Source organism: Neodiprion virginianus, chromosome 6, assembly GCF_021901495.1.
Source record: "Neodiprion virginianus isolate iyNeoVirg1 chromosome 6, iyNeoVirg1.1, whole genome shotgun sequence".
In the NCBI taxonomy this organism is placed as follows: Eukaryota; Metazoa; Arthropoda; class Insecta; order Hymenoptera; family Diprionidae; genus Neodiprion; species Neodiprion virginianus.
The window spans coordinates 21,456,839-21,475,839 of record NC_060882.1 but is presented as its reverse complement, the minus strand read 5'-3'; the positions used below and the strand labels follow the sequence as shown (position 1 = coordinate 21,475,839).

General features: G+C 38.0%; 1 protein-coding gene across 1 annotated transcript in view; it reads right to left on the bottom strand.

The window, feature by feature from the left end:
• Window positions 1-12,382: 12,382 nt before the first annotated feature.
• Window positions 12,383-19,001, bottom strand: part of LOC124307063 (acetylcholine receptor subunit alpha-like 1) — a 105,822-nt gene continuing 99,203 nt past the window's right edge. Inside the window, 3 exon segments of the mRNA XM_046768380.1 lie at window positions 12,383-13,949; window positions 15,030-15,971; window positions 17,844-18,024. Of these exon segments, the coding sequence (XP_046624336.1) occupies window positions 13,746-13,949; window positions 15,030-15,971; window positions 17,844-18,024 (1,327 nt within the window). The 3' untranslated portion in view covers window positions 12,383-13,745.

Genomic DNA, 19,001 nt, shown 5'->3' with positions numbered 1-19,001 from the left:
TCACAGTTTATACGCACGAATGTGTAATATACATGTATGTGTGTATATATAATTTCTTTTTTCATTCAAAGACAACAATTACATACGGTTGTGCTTTTATCGCGCCACGCGGAGCTTTTCCCTTCCATAATTCAAATTCGACGACTTATCAATCCTGAGAGAGAGAGACAATGGTTTTGGCATTCCCGAGTCTCTCCGACAGACAACAGCTCCGACAACTACGATAACTATCGTCAATGTCGGCCGATAGTTCCTCGCTTATCTCTAGAGGTTGGTTTCCCGCCTGCCTTATTTATGCCCCGAGCCATCATCGCGACGACGAGTCTGCGTCGCCTCTCCAAATTTCCGCAAGACATGGAATAATCTCAACGATCCGACGTTTCACAGCGCGAACTCGATTTTGCATCTTTCCTCTCGAAGTTTTTCTCCCTCGATTTTTATCATTATTAGGTTAAGTTTCTTTACGTTTCTCATTTATTTTTCTTTCTTTAAAGCGAGATTTTCTTTTGCATATCCTCGCCACAAATTGTTACTCTGCATTGTAATTTCCCTGTATCGCACAACAATTTTTTATTTATTTACTTTTAATTTTATATCGTTAATTTTTTATTTATTTCTTTTTCTTCTTCTCCCGTCTTCAATTTATATAATTGTACAAAGAGTTAAGTTTATTTCTTATTTTCTTCGCATCTACGTTTATTCTTTCTCAGTATCCAAGTTTCGTTGAAAAGCCAATTTCCCGTTCGCTACAATATATATATATATATATATATATATATATATATATATATATATATATATATATATATATATATATGTATGTATGTTTATATTATATACCCCGATGGTAATCAATTGTACAATTTTTTAACAGCAATAATATATTACTGTGCACCGGTAATTAAAATAACAGTTTTATACCTTGAAGAATAACAATGTCGACAATAATAATAATAATGTTATTAATAATACTAGTAACACTAATAATACACAATAATTATAATAATAACGACGACTGTATAATAATAATAATAATGATAATAATAACAACAACAACAACAACATTCATTACTGATATATACGTACAACTATATGTAGAATACTGTACAGATTTATAGCCCTATATTTTGCCAGGTGAGATACGCTGCGTGATAAGCACAGATTTTACGTCACTTTTCGATTTTCATGACTGGCATCTAAACACTTTTCAATTTCTCTCGCTCTTGAGATCGATAATTTACGCCCGTCGCATGATTATTTCCACTAATAAAATATAAAGGGTGATATCAACGTAGGTTGACAAACATGAAACTATTCGAGCATAAGCGAATGTATTTTTATTAGCTGGAATCCGAACGGACGATGAGAAGAAAAAAAAAATGACACAGCAGGTTAAAAAATCACCCAGGCTTGTATTGGCCCACACATTTGCATAATTACAGCTAATTGATGTCGAGGCCTGAATGTTTGGATGTAAATTGATAATTCCACTATCGCAAGTTGATGCTGAGCTTTTTTGTAATACAATGATTACCGTGGCGTCTTATTCAGATTTGATTTTTACAATTGTCACAGGAGCAAGAAACTCTTCACATTTTTGCCGAATAATTACATTCGCGCGATATATCGACTGGCAAAATTAGAGTTGGTATATATAATTATGTATAATATATACGTACGTGGCAACTATTACCGTCGAATAAATGAGTAGAAAAAATGTGGAACTCTTAATTACCCGTAATTTTATCGTAACGATATAAATATATGGATACGATAACTTATGTGTATAATGTATATTCATATATATATATATATGTGCGTACACACACACACACACACACACTCAAATATATGTACTTTTTGCCACTCCGTCAAATCCCCTGATCTCTCGGGAGATAACGGAAGAACGAATTTTTATTTTCATTAACGAGATTACTCATCACTCGATTGTACCTACACGATATAAGGATAGTCTTACACGATGTAGATATATCATATATTTATGTATGTCATGTAATATTATATGTGTGTGTGCGTAATGGAGAAGAAGCTGGTTTTAACATCGGTATCGCTTCGGAAGTGTGTGTCACCCGCTGCAACTTGATGATACAATAATAATAGAAGAAAAAAAAGTAAATTTTGGCCATCCTACCGCCGAATATATCGCAATCACGTGGTAGAAAATGATGCGTAAAAAATTCATTGTATAATTATATCACGCAACGGTGTACAATATCTATCGTAGCTTGGATTTTTGCAAAGTTTGTAAATGAACCAGCATCCTCGAGGCTGGGTGGTGCTCAAGTTAGCTGGCAGCAGTAGTAGTCTGATTGTCTTAACAATACTATCAATTTTAGCTTTATTATTTATTTGTTAGAGTTTATTTTTACTTTTCGTTTTTTTTTTTTTTTTATTCTTTTCTTTTTTTTTACGTTTTCATACAAACTTCCTTTTCATTTCTGTTTCGTATCTGCGTGATAATTAGCGTTATTACATACAACGCCTTTCGCTAAGATGAACAATTTTCTATTTTCTTTTTTATTATTCATATGTTCATTTAATCAAGTATTTCCTCGCGCTATACAGCTATGTCAATTGATCGTGGTGCATGTGAAATCTTTCATTATTACGGTTATGCTTGTGTACGAACTGCAGCGATCGGGATGCCGGATATAACTAGCTCGTGTTAGTTATGTAATATTTATATGAATCGTGGTGAACGTGATTGGTAAACTTAAATACATTTTATATTTCTTCACTTAAAACTTGTGTATTTGCAATGTTGTCAGTTTATTTCTTCTTTAACCAATTAAATTTAATAATAATTGTGATTTTAACCTGTTTCATTTACATACTATATTTATCGATACGTGTATACCTATGTTAAATAGGTGCGGCGTGTACTCTTGTGTTCAGTAATTCTGTGATCCGTGGAAACTCTTGTTAATATATACATATACATGTGTGTGTGTGCGCGTGTGCAATGTTTTATTTACAGATTTGTATTATTATTATCACTATCATTATCATTATTGTTATTAATATTATCATACTCCTAATACTGCCATGTCTAATTCTATTATAATATTACATCATTATTATGTATTATAAATTCATTACGTTTCAGCCTTAGCTTTGTTTTCTTCTATTTTTTTTTTTTGTTTTGTTTTCTTTTCTTTCTTTTATTTTTTCACTTCATTCTCTTATTACAGCTACTATTCATATCATGACGCGTTACATCTATGTGCAGCTTATTCATCCAATTACATTATCTCACCTGTTTCGCAATTCTCCCTATCAATAGATACGCGCATATGGTTGTTGTTTGATCGTGAGCATCAAGCGAAAGTTTCCAATTATCGCATAGATTTATCGTATTGATTTTACCTGATCATTAATTATATTTATATTTGCCTCAAAAGCGGGAGAAAAATCGCGTCATTATTGTTATTCATAATTTGTTCTTCCTGCGTCAAATAAAACGATCACAAGAAGCAATTTGTTGTGTTTCTGATTGCGTTGAAAGGGCCTGCCATTTACTTTCATCAAACTGTATAATAAATATTACGTATATCCATTTGCTTGCTCTGCTCGTTGACAAAAATTTTGAAATTTCACGTTGCCTCAAGATTTGAAATTATTTCACCTCGATTAGGTTAACAACTCGCAAGCTGGACTTGCCTATTCAGTGTGATAATTAAATAAATTCATTCTGTAAACATGCAGTGGGTATTTTCAATATATTATACGTATATTACGTTATTATTTTACGGAGTTTTTTTATCAACTAAAAACTGTACGTATGTATCATACTTCATTCTGATTTAATTATCATTTACAATCATTTATCGTAACTCAATTCCATGCATTAATTGTGCCGTTGTATGCGGTGTTTGGAAATATTTTAAAGAAGCTGAATTTCTAATAATTATCCCTCCCCCTTCCCCCCTCCCCCCGAGGGCGATCAGCTACGCGGGTATAATTATTAGGATACGTAGTTCTAATTTACTTTTACTTTTTACTTCACGTCTATTATTCGGCAGTTTTTATGTAGCAAAAAATGTTTCTGGCCGTGCTTGAATTGTGCTTTGCGTTCTTTTTATGTAAGTATATCATATTTAAATTCTCGAGTAGGTCGGGGTAGAAATGGGTGATTATTTAATCCCGAGCGAATAGTTAAATAGTTCCATCAAATTATGACAAATCTTAAGACAGCTATATTTATACTATCTATAATTATTTATATTATATTATAACGTTATGTGTTTTATCGTAAGTATATTATAATAATATAGTGATTCTTTAGTGCCGTAAGAAGAATGTGGTGGTTAGGTAAGCTGTGGGTAATTATTGGCGCAATTATCTCAAAGTTCGTTCAGTTTTCGCGTTACAACTCAAGGTAACTATACGTATATTACAAGCAACTCGGCACTTTAGCTCCTGATCGCGTTATATGCGTAAAAATAACAGCTAATTAATGTTGTGTAATTACATGCCGGTGTAGTGAAATTAGTCAATAACCACGCAAAAATTGAACGCGGATAAAGATTCGCGCCGCATAATATAGTGTAACTCCCAGGAAGACATTCGATAGTTTAAGTCGGTGGCTGTCTTTTTAATGTTTAAGATGTACAAGTAGGTATAACTTATGGCTTACGTATGTATACGTTATATAGCGATCGTGTGAACTAATTTATAATAATGTAAGTTATCGGTATAACAATATACGCGTAGGGTATAATTTCTTTACTTGAATTTTACCCCGTTGTCGGTAATACCTAAAAAAAAACAACAAAAAAACAGCATTTCAACGGTAATATTATATGTAATAATAATAATTAGCACGACGAGGTGAAGTTGTCCGCGAATCACTCACCGCGCCAACGATGATAATAATTTATAGGGGTGCAAATAGTTTCGCGGGGGGAGCCGCGACTCGACGACTGCATTATACCGCAAACGCGGGCCGAGCCCCGCTCAGATTTCGGAAGTCAAGAGTTTGGTACGAAATTATTTTCCTGCTTATCCGAGAAACGCTGTGCTGTCGTTATATCGATCCTGCCGAAAGTCGGTATGAACTCGTGACGTTAAACCCACCATTCCCGAACCTATCCCGTGGAACGCTTCGTCTACCTTCTACGAAAAGGGCGAAGCGACGCGACGACAATGAGATTGAAATTTTCCTATTGCTCGAGATAAGAGCAAATCGCTTTCGCAAATTTTAGCAGTTACCGATATAATGATCCTCGATCTTGCGTCGTTATAATTTTTTCTAAATACGCTGCAGGCGAGTTTTGCACCTTGTTCGTCTCGGGTGAGCAGAAAATGCTCAGATATACCCTTAAAAGTAACGATTTAAAGCTGTGTCACCATATCAAAGAGGCTCGGCCCGAGATTTCAAGCATTTACGCGTTTCCTATTTGCGGCAAGGGGATTGGCCGATCATAGATATTCATCATCACGCAATTTAAATTGATTCGCATGTTACATTCGTTTGATATCTACCTATCTATCTATATATCTACCTACCCATCTATCTATGGATTTATCTATCTAACTATCTATCTATTTACCTATCTATACATTTTATATTTCTTTCTATGTATCTCATTCGCGCTCCACAGACAATCGATTGATTCTATTTGAAAATAGCCCAGCCCTCCAGATTTTGACATCCTCCTACAATTTAGAGGATTTAAAACGAAACTTCGATCGCCCGAAAAGCCCAAAAAGTCTCTTCTACAATATTATAATTTCTTGGAGATACAGTCATTGGTAAAACCAAATCAAGTTGATATATTTGTGTAAAATAATTCTAATTAATAAACAAATAATAAAAAAATATCGAAATCATCCAAAGAATGCACACAATGTGAATAAAAAGAAGAAAAACAATATTGAGGAAAACTGGTCAAAAACTTAAAAAATGTTTCAAAATACTAATCGTATGAATATTATAACTCGCACGCGAAGCAAGTTTCACCTTCTTTAATTGCGTCGGGACGGGTTTCAAATGCGATGTGCGTTTAAGCGATTCTTCCGGGTGCCGAAGAATTTTAAAAGTATCCTCACATTGCAGAAACTATAACCGACACGAATTTTTGTTTCTGGAATATTTGTATTTTTCCTGTGCAAAGGGCTGAGCCTCGTTAATTGGAGATGATCTTCTTTGATACGTTCTTACAATCGCATTCATACGTCACAATATTATCATACGTATTGCACGCAAGTGTATTCAACATATGAGTAACGGTACGTATAACATATACATATACTATATGTATTGGAGTGTTTTTTTACTCTCACGTACTCTTCGAAAAGTTAGTTTTTAGCCTCAAACGAAGCCCCGTGAAACCGCAACTCGGTAGAAAAATCTTAAAAGATGCCTCATCCGATTTGAATTTTTCAAACACTCTAACCGAAATATCTCGAAAACTACACAAGTTATGAAACTGTTCTTGGTTTCATTTTGTGGATGATTAAATGTTCTTTAAGAAAATGTCGTGACTACTGCGTGACATTATTTTTATCAGTTTAGAAAACGGGTGAGATAAAATTCACAAGCTAATAAGCATCTTCATTCATTTATTCAATGCACTTTAAACGTTTGTAACGAATGCAAGATGAACATTTAGGTGTATAGTAGTCTGGACCTTTTTCATCGAAAATTCAAAAACAGCTTCTCAACTTCTATAGTTTTCGAAATATTTTCGTTAGAGTGTTTGAAAAATTCATTTAGAATTTTACTACCGAGTTCCGTTTTCACGAGGCTTCGTTTCAGGCTGAAGACCAACTTTGCGAAGGTGGCGTAGGAGAAGTAAACGTTAAAAAAAAAAAGAAAAATACCACCCTGTACGTATATATTATTAAACTGTTACAATGCGCAGAAATATAAAATACAAACTGAATATTTCTGTTCTTTTTAATCGTTTCCTCTCTTCTCGAGGTTATTCCTGAATGATAAATAAAACAAAGCTTTTCCATTCACGTCTAGCCTAGAGAGACAGCTATAAAGACGTGCGCGGGCGGGTAGCTTTACCTCGTCGCATATCGGTTACCGATTTATTACACTGTTAAGAATTAACCGGTTACCCGCGAACTTCCCACCCTCACACAGGAGGGACCGACACGGCGGCGGAGACGGCCCATCCCCTTTGCCACGACGCGACGACGATGGCCGCTTGAGAAAAACGGCGGGTGCTTTTTAGCAGCCTCGTACAGTCGCCGGGTAATCCGACGAGTAATTTACCCCTTGCGGTGAAACAGGGATGTTTTTAATTTTCACTCATGCACCGAGAGAAATTTCTGATTATGGCTGACGTACGATCTTTAAATATTTTCATCCTTTCCAACGACAGAAAAATATATGTAGCTTCTGAATACAAAATTAATATCAGCTTTTTACACGTATCTTTCAGGATTTCAAGCAATTTTCAACTAATTCAAGTGATTTTCAACCGATTTCTCTGGACTCGTTTCACACAAAGTGGTTTGCTATTTTAGGATGTGAACGTTTGTCTCGCAGCTATTGTGGTCGCATGAAGTTGGTACAACAATAAAATGATCTTAGCACCTCATTTGACCTAGAAAATATTAGGTACAGTTAACTAAACGGACAAATCGAATGTTTTTTAAGCAATCACAAAATGAAGTATTGGCAAATATAATTATACTGAATATTCGCTTTGACCATATCTTCCTGTAATTCTAAGAATACTTGGACAATATTCAAAAATTTCCTCTCACCTAATTACAAAAAGTGAAATCTCTCCTCGGTGTGCAAATGCACAGTGATCGCGTTAATTGTAAATGATTTCGCATCGCGGAAGACCGAGTTTGGTGTACATATACGAGCACGTATACGTACGTGAAAATGATGAGCCGGGCTCCCCCAACACGCGTGCATATTTATATATACCTACTATGTAATAATTTATACTCGTATAATGATTCAATATATGTTACACGTGAAATCGCACGCGCGATTCTTATAATTACCTGCATTCACCTCCGTATATTATGTGTCCGTCTATGTCTACGTGTGTTAATTGTAAAATATATATATGTACATATACATATATAATATATATTATATATATATATTACAATCGTTTATGTTTTATCGCATGTGTACGCACGACCAACAACGCAATGGTTTTCTAGCTATGTACAAATTATCTGCATTATATTCGTACGGTAAGTGAGTGAGCGATGAGTGAGCTTATGGATGAGATATTAAATGATGAGGGACTTGAGTGATTACACAATCAGATGCCCGCCGGAACTTCACGAGACCTAAAGTTAAAAAATTTGATTGAATTTCCGCTCTCCAATTCGTTCCCTCGTAATTCTCATTTCGAGCAGATTTTACAGTATATCGCATTATCAACAATGTAATTTTGTCGCGCATTGTTGTTACTATTATTAGTATAATAGTAGCAGTATTAAAATTATTGTTTCCACTATCGTTATCATTGTTAACTTTTATTATTTTCATTTTTTACTCTTCTTTTTATTCCCAGAATTTTTCCGGCCGTAAAGTTATTGAGGGTCACCGATATCGATCAAGAATGCGTTTCCCTCATATATAATATATATTTTATTACTCGGTCAGGGTAATTACCGTTATCGTCATTAGTATTATTATTATTGTTATTGTTTTTATTATTATTATTATTATTTACTATTATTATTATTAGCATTACTAGTACATTATAATATCGTTTATATTCATGATTTATATTTTTATTTTTTATTTTCCATTATCCTTATAATTCCAAATAAATGCTGCAAACGAAAAATAAAATGATATTGGAGAGATAATAAATGGGAGAAATGGCACGTAGAGTTACAAAAAAAAATCATATTACGAACGTTAAAAGTATAACAATATAGTATGTATCCGATACGCAAATTTGAGGTCGTAAAAGGAGAAAAAAAAATTAGGCCCGCGTACAAAAGCCACTGCATCAAATGTTTCACGTTCTATTTGTTTCGTGTGGTCGCATGTAGAATACGAAGTTAGGGAAAAAAGGGGAATGAGAGAAAAATGCAAATACGCTATGAAAATTGAAACGGTAACTTGGTACGAAGATTTTCGAATCACGATCGCGATAGATTAACGCCTTGCAGGCGTACCGTGTACAAAGCGTTGGAAAGATGAATATAACTGGACGGTGAGAGTAAAAGTATGAGAATATTTTTGCTATGATTCCGACGGTACAGGTTGTTGGATATGGAAACATCGAAGAGATTCTTGCACTGTAACGTTTTCGTTGTAGTTTGTCGTGCCAAATTTTTTCATTCCGAAAAAATAAGTATTTTACAATATTTTCAAGATTGAAGATTTATTTTCATCGAAAATTTTATTCCTTTATAGAAACCATTGATGTACAAGAATGTTTTTAAATTTTTCATATCCATCGACTCGTACCGACGAAATCATTCAGACGTTAAGGCGCAACAGTGGCCTTAAAGAATCCCAATAAAAATAATAAAAATGTAATTTGTCACAGATAATTTTCTTTACAAATTCTTTTCTTACTTTTCAATAATCAATAAATAATTTGCAATTAATATTTACTGTTATGTTACACAATATACTGGGTAAAATACAACCGTACAAATATCAATTTTCACTAGCGTCGGAGGTATCTCCTTAAACTAACCAGGGAGAGAGAGACCAGAGCGTGAGGAATGATTATGAAATATGTGAAGGCTGTAAGAAGGGCGGGTTGTCTTGCCGAAATGAGACTAGGCGGCACCTTATTCTTGTGGTAGGAAAAAAGGCGAAAAAAAAAAAAAAAAATAGGAAAGGAGCGTGGAGAATTTATGACCTCGAAAACACACAACAGATAGGAATTATGGTAAGGTAGAGTGAGAGCGCGCGAGAGAGAGAGAGAGAGAGACGCGGCAGAAGGCATCTGGTACCTGTGATACTGAACAGAATTTTTTTAGAAGAATATCCCCAAGGTGTTACACACGTTGTGGGATAAATGCGAATGAAAATGTTGTGGGAATGGCCCGAGAAACAGCCGGAGACGAGAGCCAGGTGTATCGACCACCGGAAATCGTAATTATAAGTGGGGCGCAACTGGGAATAAAATCGCTAAAAAATATTCTTTTTCTCGATAATGATTGCGAACGCGCAGTGAAATTCAAATTGTAAAAAATAGAATCGTTATCACGTATATGACTAGCTGATAAATTTTTAATGCAGAGAACTTCATTGAGGACCGTCTAACAATAAGTAACATATAAAATAGTATTTAAAATTGTTATTCATATTAGCATTACAATATTATACATAGTTGTCTTATCAGTGTTGTTATTAACATTCGATTATTATTATTATTATTATTATCATTATTATTATTATTGTTGTTGTTGTTGTTGTTGTTATTTAACTTTACCTCCGTAATCCTTCTATTAATAACAATATTCAATATTATAGGATGTATTGTTATATCAATTCGTTTATATTTATTCAGCGGTAGCATTGCGAAGAATTGTTGATTAACCGTTTTTTCTTTTACTTGTCATACACCACCGCGAAATGATTTTCTTTCATTATATGAGATGCAAAAGATGCAATGCGTGAATAATAGAACAATGTACATACTCAACGATTATTGTCACGTTGACGCGTGAAAATAATCCGTCGGGAAAGATGATTCTTATCTATTTACGCATATTATTATAATATTATTATGTATTCCGTGTGTGTGTGTGTTTGTGTGTGTTTAATATAAAAAATTTTATATCACGTACTACAATTATGGCTACTTAGCGATTGATTAAAATTCAAGGGTTGAATCGTACAACGCAATTTTGTGCATAACGCGTACACCTATAATTATTATTTATACTTGTTAAAACGTAATCAGAGTTCCCAGCTATCCATCTTTACACAATATGTATTATACCTGTCTATCAATTACCTTACCTAAACTTCGTACATGTCTGAGCAGCCTGGAATATGATTAGTAATTTTTTTTTAAATTTATTTATTCATTATTATTCTTTTTCTTCATCTTACATTAGGATCATCATTACTTAATTAATACTTCATAGGTAATATATTCAATTAACATAATAACTTCCTTTCATCATTATCATTAAATACGTCATTTAAAGTATGTATGTATATCCGTCTCCATCTCCGTCCGCCCTTTGTCCGTTTTTCATTATATATTATACGTAATGTAATGTCCCCTGCATTCGTCTTTTACACAGCCCCAACCGTGTATTAGGTATACGATTTCCTCGCCGGAGTTATTCAAGTTGTATGCAAAGCAACTCCTCTATCATATCGTCCTCGGCTTCTTCCTTCCTCCCCTGCGACGCCCCGTCATTGTTGTCTTCGAAGAAATTATTACTTTTTCATCCGTAACGTTGTTCTGGTTGTTGTTGTTGTTACTACTTTTAACATTATTATCATTAACATTATTATTTTTTTTTTTTACCGTTATTAATATTATTGTTATTTATTATTATTATTATTATTATCATTACTACTATTGTTATTATTTTTTATTTTTATTATTATCGTAGTATTTAACTATAGTAATTATTCATCCATTTATTCATACGTTATTAAAACATTACCGTACAATGTTATACTTTATTATATGAGCAAATCAATTTTCTTTATCACTACTTTTTCATTATACACCTATCCCAAAGATAGCTCGAACTCGATGATTTCCCAGGCGTCTTCTCGGCTTCTTGTGTTATGCGATCATATAACGCGACATACTTAAATCGTCGCAATATATCGTTGAGAATTGATTATAATTTTATTGGCAATCGTCAGGTCGGTAAAATATTTCTTACGCTGCACGTGCGACATATATTGCAGGTATCGCAAGCTTCGCAATTATATTTCAGCGAAGGATTCGTTTTTAGCTCAATCATGATCGTTTCGCTTCATCGGGTAAACCTGAAAAGCCTGGCATCAATAGATTGTCATCTTTTGTTCTCCCAATTTTGCAGTCCGCGTAACTAGTAGTTTTTCGCCACTTCATCTCTACGTTCCTTCCTGCGTTCTCTTTTATTCTTCCTCACATATACCTATCATCATCCACTTGATCGGCGCTTTTATACATTTATAATCGTATGGTATTGGTATTATCATTATCATTATTATTATCATTATTATTATTATTACTTTATTATTATTAATATTATTAATATTATTTATTTTATTACTTTATTATTATTAATATTATTAACATTATTTATTTTATTACTGATAGTAATAAGATGGTTATCGTTATCGTTATTATTAGTTTCATCATTATTATCATCAGTGTTATTCGTCACGTTTTTTTTTTTTTTTTAATTTTAATTTTATTGTTATTAGTGTTATCGTTATTATTTATTATTAGTATTAGTTTTAATAACTATATTACTAGCGTTATAATTATCATTGTTGTTACAGAGACGAAAAACACTTTGCGCAGAAATTCATGGATCCAATCTCGTGGTATTTTGTTTCAAGAATGAAGCAGCGTCGTTCAATCAATCCGTTTTCACTTATCGAATATATGGGATATTCGATCAATGCACGGTGATCAACGTTGCAAGACCTTAAGGACTGGTAACAAAATAGTCCGAATTCATAACCCGAGGCTGAGGCGAATGAAAAGGTTCCATCATTTTACCCGACGGAATTCATTCGTTGGTATCGGGTAGTTGACCGATGTTACGAAAGCCTTCCGATCGAAGTGATTTCCGCCTCTGACGATAAAGAAGATGACAATGCTGAGGCAATTTCCGTGAATGTTCCGTACACTTCCGGTTGATCGTGCCGTGTTTTTTACATTATTTTCGTTATTTTATATTGTTTTATTTATTTTTTTTCAATGATTTAGTCGTGTTTTTCATTTTTCAATTTTAGTTTCTTACGTATACCGTACATGTATATACCGTTTTAGCGAATCATTTTCGTCCGCGTCAGGTCGGTACAATCAAGGCCTTCTAATAATTTGGCACGATTCTCCCCTCATTGAACTGAAAAAATTGAGCGTTGAACGTTGACGAGTCGTTTGGCAGCGGCGAGGCCAGACCTTGTAGTTGCAAATCGAATTTTGGCAAAACTGTTTCGTTTTCCCACCTTTTAGCCCTCCCTCTTTTGCCTCTTCCCCCTTTCACGCCGTTTAAGGTATATATGTATTATATATGTATCGTGGAAGTAGAGGCCGTTTCAGAAATCGATACAGATGCTGCTCTAACGTTGCCTCGAGGCGATTTAATTCTTCTATAAAACGGCAGTTTAAATAGATAAGCCCCGTTGAAGCCAGGTCTGATCTCTTTGCGCGAATTTAACCAGATTTACAAAAATATTCGCTCGCCTCCGAGAGTTTGGCACTTGTAATCTTACGCGTTTATAATCACGTTTTCAATTCAGGTATGTGTGAACGGATTCAAGCGAGTGTGCGCTAATGACCGAGAGAATATCGTTTAACGAACAAGTACCAACGCAAGTACGAAACGCGACCACGCAATTTACTCGAGAGACTTTGCATTCGCAATAATTAAACAGCTGACAGATTTCTTGTTGTCCAGGTGTTGTTCGTCTTCGTTACACGAGCGTCGACGCGACGACGATTATTCTCCGCATACAACCGCTCTCCGCGGTTCGGAATTACGCAGCGCGAACAAAAAACCGAGAGGAAATTTATCGCTCTCCGAATTCTTCAGGATACATCATCGCTGGCTTTGACAGCGCGGATTTTTCACGTTTAATCCTCTTCGGGACCCATGTTCATCAGCATCATCTTCTTCTTCGCTATTTTACTGTACTTTATGTCGATGGGTTTCGTCGTGTCGTAGAGGCTCGGCGCCTGGAGTATAATCAGGGCGGTACCGAGGACACAGGCAAGGGTGAACAACCAGAGGAATATTCTGTCCAGTACCATAGCGACGTATTTCCAGTCTTCTTCAACCTGGTAACAGACAACGAAGTACACTTGAGATATCCGGCAAAACGCATGGAAACACCACCTTTGACGGTGAAGGAGGTCCCGCTCACTTCTTCAATCGCATCTCAACTTCTACGCGTAATTCGAATTATGGTATTCAGAACGCGCCTCGCGGCGCCAAGTTTCGTACCCCTGAGACCCTGCCGGAGGAATTAAATTCCCGCAGATGGATTTCAGTCTGTCATGACGACGAGTGCTCTGCTCACTTGCATCGAGTTTCGGTTGAAATACACGCACAGGACCGAAGTGGTGGGTAAATTTTTGGGAATTTATCGTTCTTTTATTCAAAATTTACGTATATACGTATACGGAGCTCTGTTCGCGTAATCGATTTGATGCGGATTTTTCCTTTTTTCACAGCGTTTGGTGACTGGTGAATTTGAAATTCGATTACTCGTTAGAAAATCATGATTTAAAAGAAAATCCAATTAACATTGTAAGATGTGAAAGTAAAAATGAAAATTGGGATCGTCGCAACGATCGACTATCTAACAATACTGTTCACAAATTTGAAGTAAGTCGGTCGAATTATTTCTGTTAATGCGAAATGATCGACGTTATTGTCAATAAAAATGCTTCCTATCGATTGATTCTATTAAAAAAAAAAAAAATTCAACTAAAGCTCGGTCTACATACTTCCGGTCATCGAGCTTTAACGAGTTCCACAGTAACCCAAGAATTCTGTATATCTGCACGAAGTAAACCAGAGTTGGCAAAGTTTTACGTAATACGACAGGAATAGAGCAGTGCGTTTAATGAGTGTAAGTAAGAAGGATATCAGGCATATCATCACCGGATTCAAGATAACGCGACAGGGTGTAAAAGTTACGTTCGTTTTTTGTCCCGCAAAGAGTGGACTTCCGGACATACGTGACAGGATTCCTAATTTCCGTTTCCGTTACGAGTATGCGTTTGAAACTGGAAACGATTACCGCTCGAAAACGAGACGAGAGCCGGAAGGCGATGGAGGCAAAGCGATCCAACGTTAAAAGCACAGAGGGGTTGACGTATAAGGTAGGAAGGGAAGCCGTCGGCTAGACTCACGCTTTCGAATTTGTCCTTGTTCTTGGCGTGTTGAGCAATGAATCTGGCGTCCTCGACGGTCTTCTCGATTTCTCGGATCATCGGCTTCTCGAAGGTCGGACTGACGTCGTCGTGGCCGCAGCCGGGACTCGCCGGGCTGAAGAGGTCGTCGTCGGCCCCGGGTAAAGGCAGCGCGGGATGAGGCTCGTCGAAGCACGGCCCCATGGTGGCGACGACGGCTATGGGGGCCGCGTCGAACCTCGTCGTTGGGACGGAGGGCACGTCGTAGTCGGCGCTGTACCTTTTCGCGCCGTACGGCATGTACTTCTCCATTTCGGCCGGTAGGTGAAAAACGTCCGTGAGAATGCCGTCGGAGGGTTTGCCGTCGTCGTCGCCCTCCGTCGGGTCGTCCTTCTTCGGCCTCTCGATGAGTAAAAACTTAGGCAACACTTGTATAAACACAACGCGCACCCACTTGGCCATCCTGTGCGTAACCGGCGAACGGAAGTTCACGTTCAACACAGCTATGGTCACGACGACCGAGAACGTCACTAGCACCATAGTGAACAAGAGGTATTTACCTAATAGGGGAACGGTTAGGGACGTCGGCGGTATTATCTCCGCGAGTAGTAAGAAAAACACAGTCAACGACAGGAGGATCGATATCGACAACGACACCTTCTCACCACTGTCACTCGGCAGGTAGAACACGAGCACCGACAGGAACGAGATACCCACGCAGGGTATTATCAGGTTCACCGTGTAAAACAGCGTCTTTCGCCTCAGTGTTATGTAGAACATTATGTCCGGGTAGGGCTCCTCGCAGCATATGTAAAACTTCTCGTTTCTAACCGCAGGCACTTTTATTATGTCCCACTCGACGGAGATGTAATAGTCCGTCAGGTCTATCCCCAAGTCGATGTCGTTCGAGTCTTCCGACTGCTGAAGATGACGGAGATCCACCTGCGCACACAAACGTTCCAATTTAGTCGATTTAAATTTCATTCGTGTAACAAGCTCCTCACCCTTCGGCTCAAAGACAACTTTTGCAAATCTTCGCGCTCTGACATCCGGCCTTCGGCTTCGCCCGTCGTCGAGTACATATACATGTATACATACGCCAGCCTTCGGTCCTTTACGCCTCGGAAAGGATTTCCCCGAGCCAATAGAAATGCAAAGGGTAACCTAACGACGTTTATATCGATGCAATTGAGAAACGGATCGCTCGAGCGATACGAATCTACTCTACGCTGAAAATGATTTGCCTCCGACGGGGTGGCGCCGAAACGTTCCGGCAGCAGCCCCGCCCAGACGTCGCTGGACCCAGTCAGTCGGACCCCGCGGGAACCGGCATCGATCCCAAAGTCCTCGACCGCAACCCGCTATTGTTTTTCAAGAAAAAAGGTTAGCTCCATACGGAGGGCTAAAGGGAGCCGGGTAATTGTCAAAAGCTCTTATCACGATTCGTGAGTTCATTGTTTTAGATATTCTCAAGTTTGAAGTGAGCGAAGAAAATTCGGTTTTAAGGAAGAACGGATGCCGTTCTACACCTCTGAGATATAGGCCATTCCACGTGTGATCGACCTGACCGAAATCCAGATCCTTCCAAAACCGGTTCAAACTTTCTCAAATCCTTCCGACGATCGATAAGAGTGTGTGCGATCGTTGTAAATTCTTATTCAAACCCGTTTATACGTGTGTAGCCTGTAGATTATCAGCGAAGAAAAAAGTTTCAGTGTCAATTGAATTTTGAAGTCATGATGTGCAAAAACATACGGATACCTCTAAAGGTTCATGAAAAATCAACAGAAAGTTAGTTTCTTAGGTTCGTCAAAAACTGTGCTACGAATTTCTTCCACTCTCGATTTTTCGTGAGATTGAATACGTGTGTTATATAAATACGTAAGAATATTGTTCAACTAGTTAGTAAATTAAAGTTTTCTTATTTTTAAAAACTCTTTTAAGGGCATCCATATTTTTTGCATTTTACAATTGTCAAAGTTACCTGAATCATTTTTCAAGTTGTATAGTTAATTGAAACTCGGAAATTGTCAATTTTCACGTATTCTAATCGGTTGTAGCTAGACGTCTAAACGCTTTCGATTTATAAATCTCCAAAAAATCAAATATCTCACGTTTCGCAAAATTTCAATCGTTCTTGCGGGAGTCGGCTAGTTTCAGTCAGATCAATTAGACGTTAAATGCCCCGTACAAACGTATCACGAAAAAAGAAAGAAACGTTTCAACTTAATTAAATCCACAGCGATTTTTCAGACCTCCGAGTAGCCGCAGAGCCTGCAGCGATAGTTCCAGCGCGTATTTTAAACCTCGTTTTCATCAGGAGTAAAAGCTTTTCGCGACCGACGTGCAAGAGCCGGTTACTCGGCGGCCACTGCGAGCCGGAATACGTGGCTGTATTTACAAATTATTGTCCCGGGGACAGGTAACAAGTTCACCGGGCTTACTCCGGCAGATTCGATCCGATCCGAAGGGCGACAACGTCGGATCCAATCAGCCGTCCAACCATTCCAAGTGGTCCGACTCTTCTCGGCTCTTTTCCGCCGTTCCCCACAGGCTGCAGAGGATGAATATATATATACCCGACCCGCCCGCTTCACGGCTAGGCGGTAAATCTAGGAGAGAAATATCGCCAATCGACGACCTCGTCGCAAACTTTCGCAACAGCTGTGATTAACTCCTGCACAGTTTCCCTTGTCAATGTTTGCTCACGGCGATGAGATTCTTAACGCTGCCTGATTCTACACAGCGCACGTTAATTGTATACGGTACCTTTACGTACCATTCCCACGTCTGTTTTCGTGCGTATAAACTCACCGTGTAACCGTCGTACGTCCAGGAGCCGAACTTCATGAAGCAGGTCTGCTCGTCGAACGGAAAGTACTCGACGTCTATCTCGCAAAAGGACTTGTAGATAGCCGGAGGCTTCCAAACGACCTTCCCGGTGTGATGAAGAATCGCCTTCGTCATGATGGTAACCTCGTAGTTGCCGTCGGCGCTGAAAGTAAGACGAGTAGCTTAACGTTTGTCTTTTTAGCATCCTGCGGTAGGTACATGTTTTCCCCCGCGATCAGCCCTGGGTGAACTTCGGGACGTATAAAGAAATACCGCCACGCGGACGGTAGTTTCGAGCAAGAGCCGCACGCCGGGTAATAAGAATTCAATAAAATCTTGGGTCACGTATTAAGCTTTCAGATGGTCTGCCTGACTGGGTCTCGTCGCGGATGGCGTTCAGCTGCAGAGGAAAAAAGGAGGGGGCCGAGGGGACGAGGTGAAAGGGAAAGGGGCGCGGGGGTCGAGCCAGGATCGATACGGAGTGTGGGTACAGCTGCGAGTCGGGGCCGCATCCCGCTATTCCTTAAAGCTGCAAGTGTGCTTTTTCTTTCCCTTTTTTGCAGTAAAGGGGCAGCGAGTCGAGGGGAAACGGCACGTGACCCAACCCAATTAAGATTGAGATGCTCATAAATTTGACCAAGTTATTACGCGGCTAAGTAAGGCTCGAGCTACCTATAGACAGATTGGTGTAAATCAAGCGGTGGATTTCGCTGTCGCAAAGTAGCCGCGGATCGAAAATTATACAGACTCGTGGTCCGCGCTGCTGCTCCGTGCCGCGGAGAAATTGAGCGTCCTTTTTTTGCAAAGAAATAACGAAAGGGAACGATGGTCGATGGATAACCGTGACAGTGCGCGATGCTTCGAAGATTGGAAGACGCCGGGTGATCCGCGTATCGGTAGAACGAACTGGGATGGCTCGTGGTGACGTCAGCATGGAGACGTGATTTAATCAGTACGAGTCAACGGGCCTTGGATGCACCGGTGTAAGAAATTCGAACGAGACGTGTATCGTGGAAGATAAAAGTAGCCAGTCGCGATACCGCAGTGCCGGGAAAAGCCACGCACGACCTGCACCTTCGGGCACCGAGCGATGCTGTAGGAATTTGACGTTCATTGAAATTTACACCCCTTTACTACGAC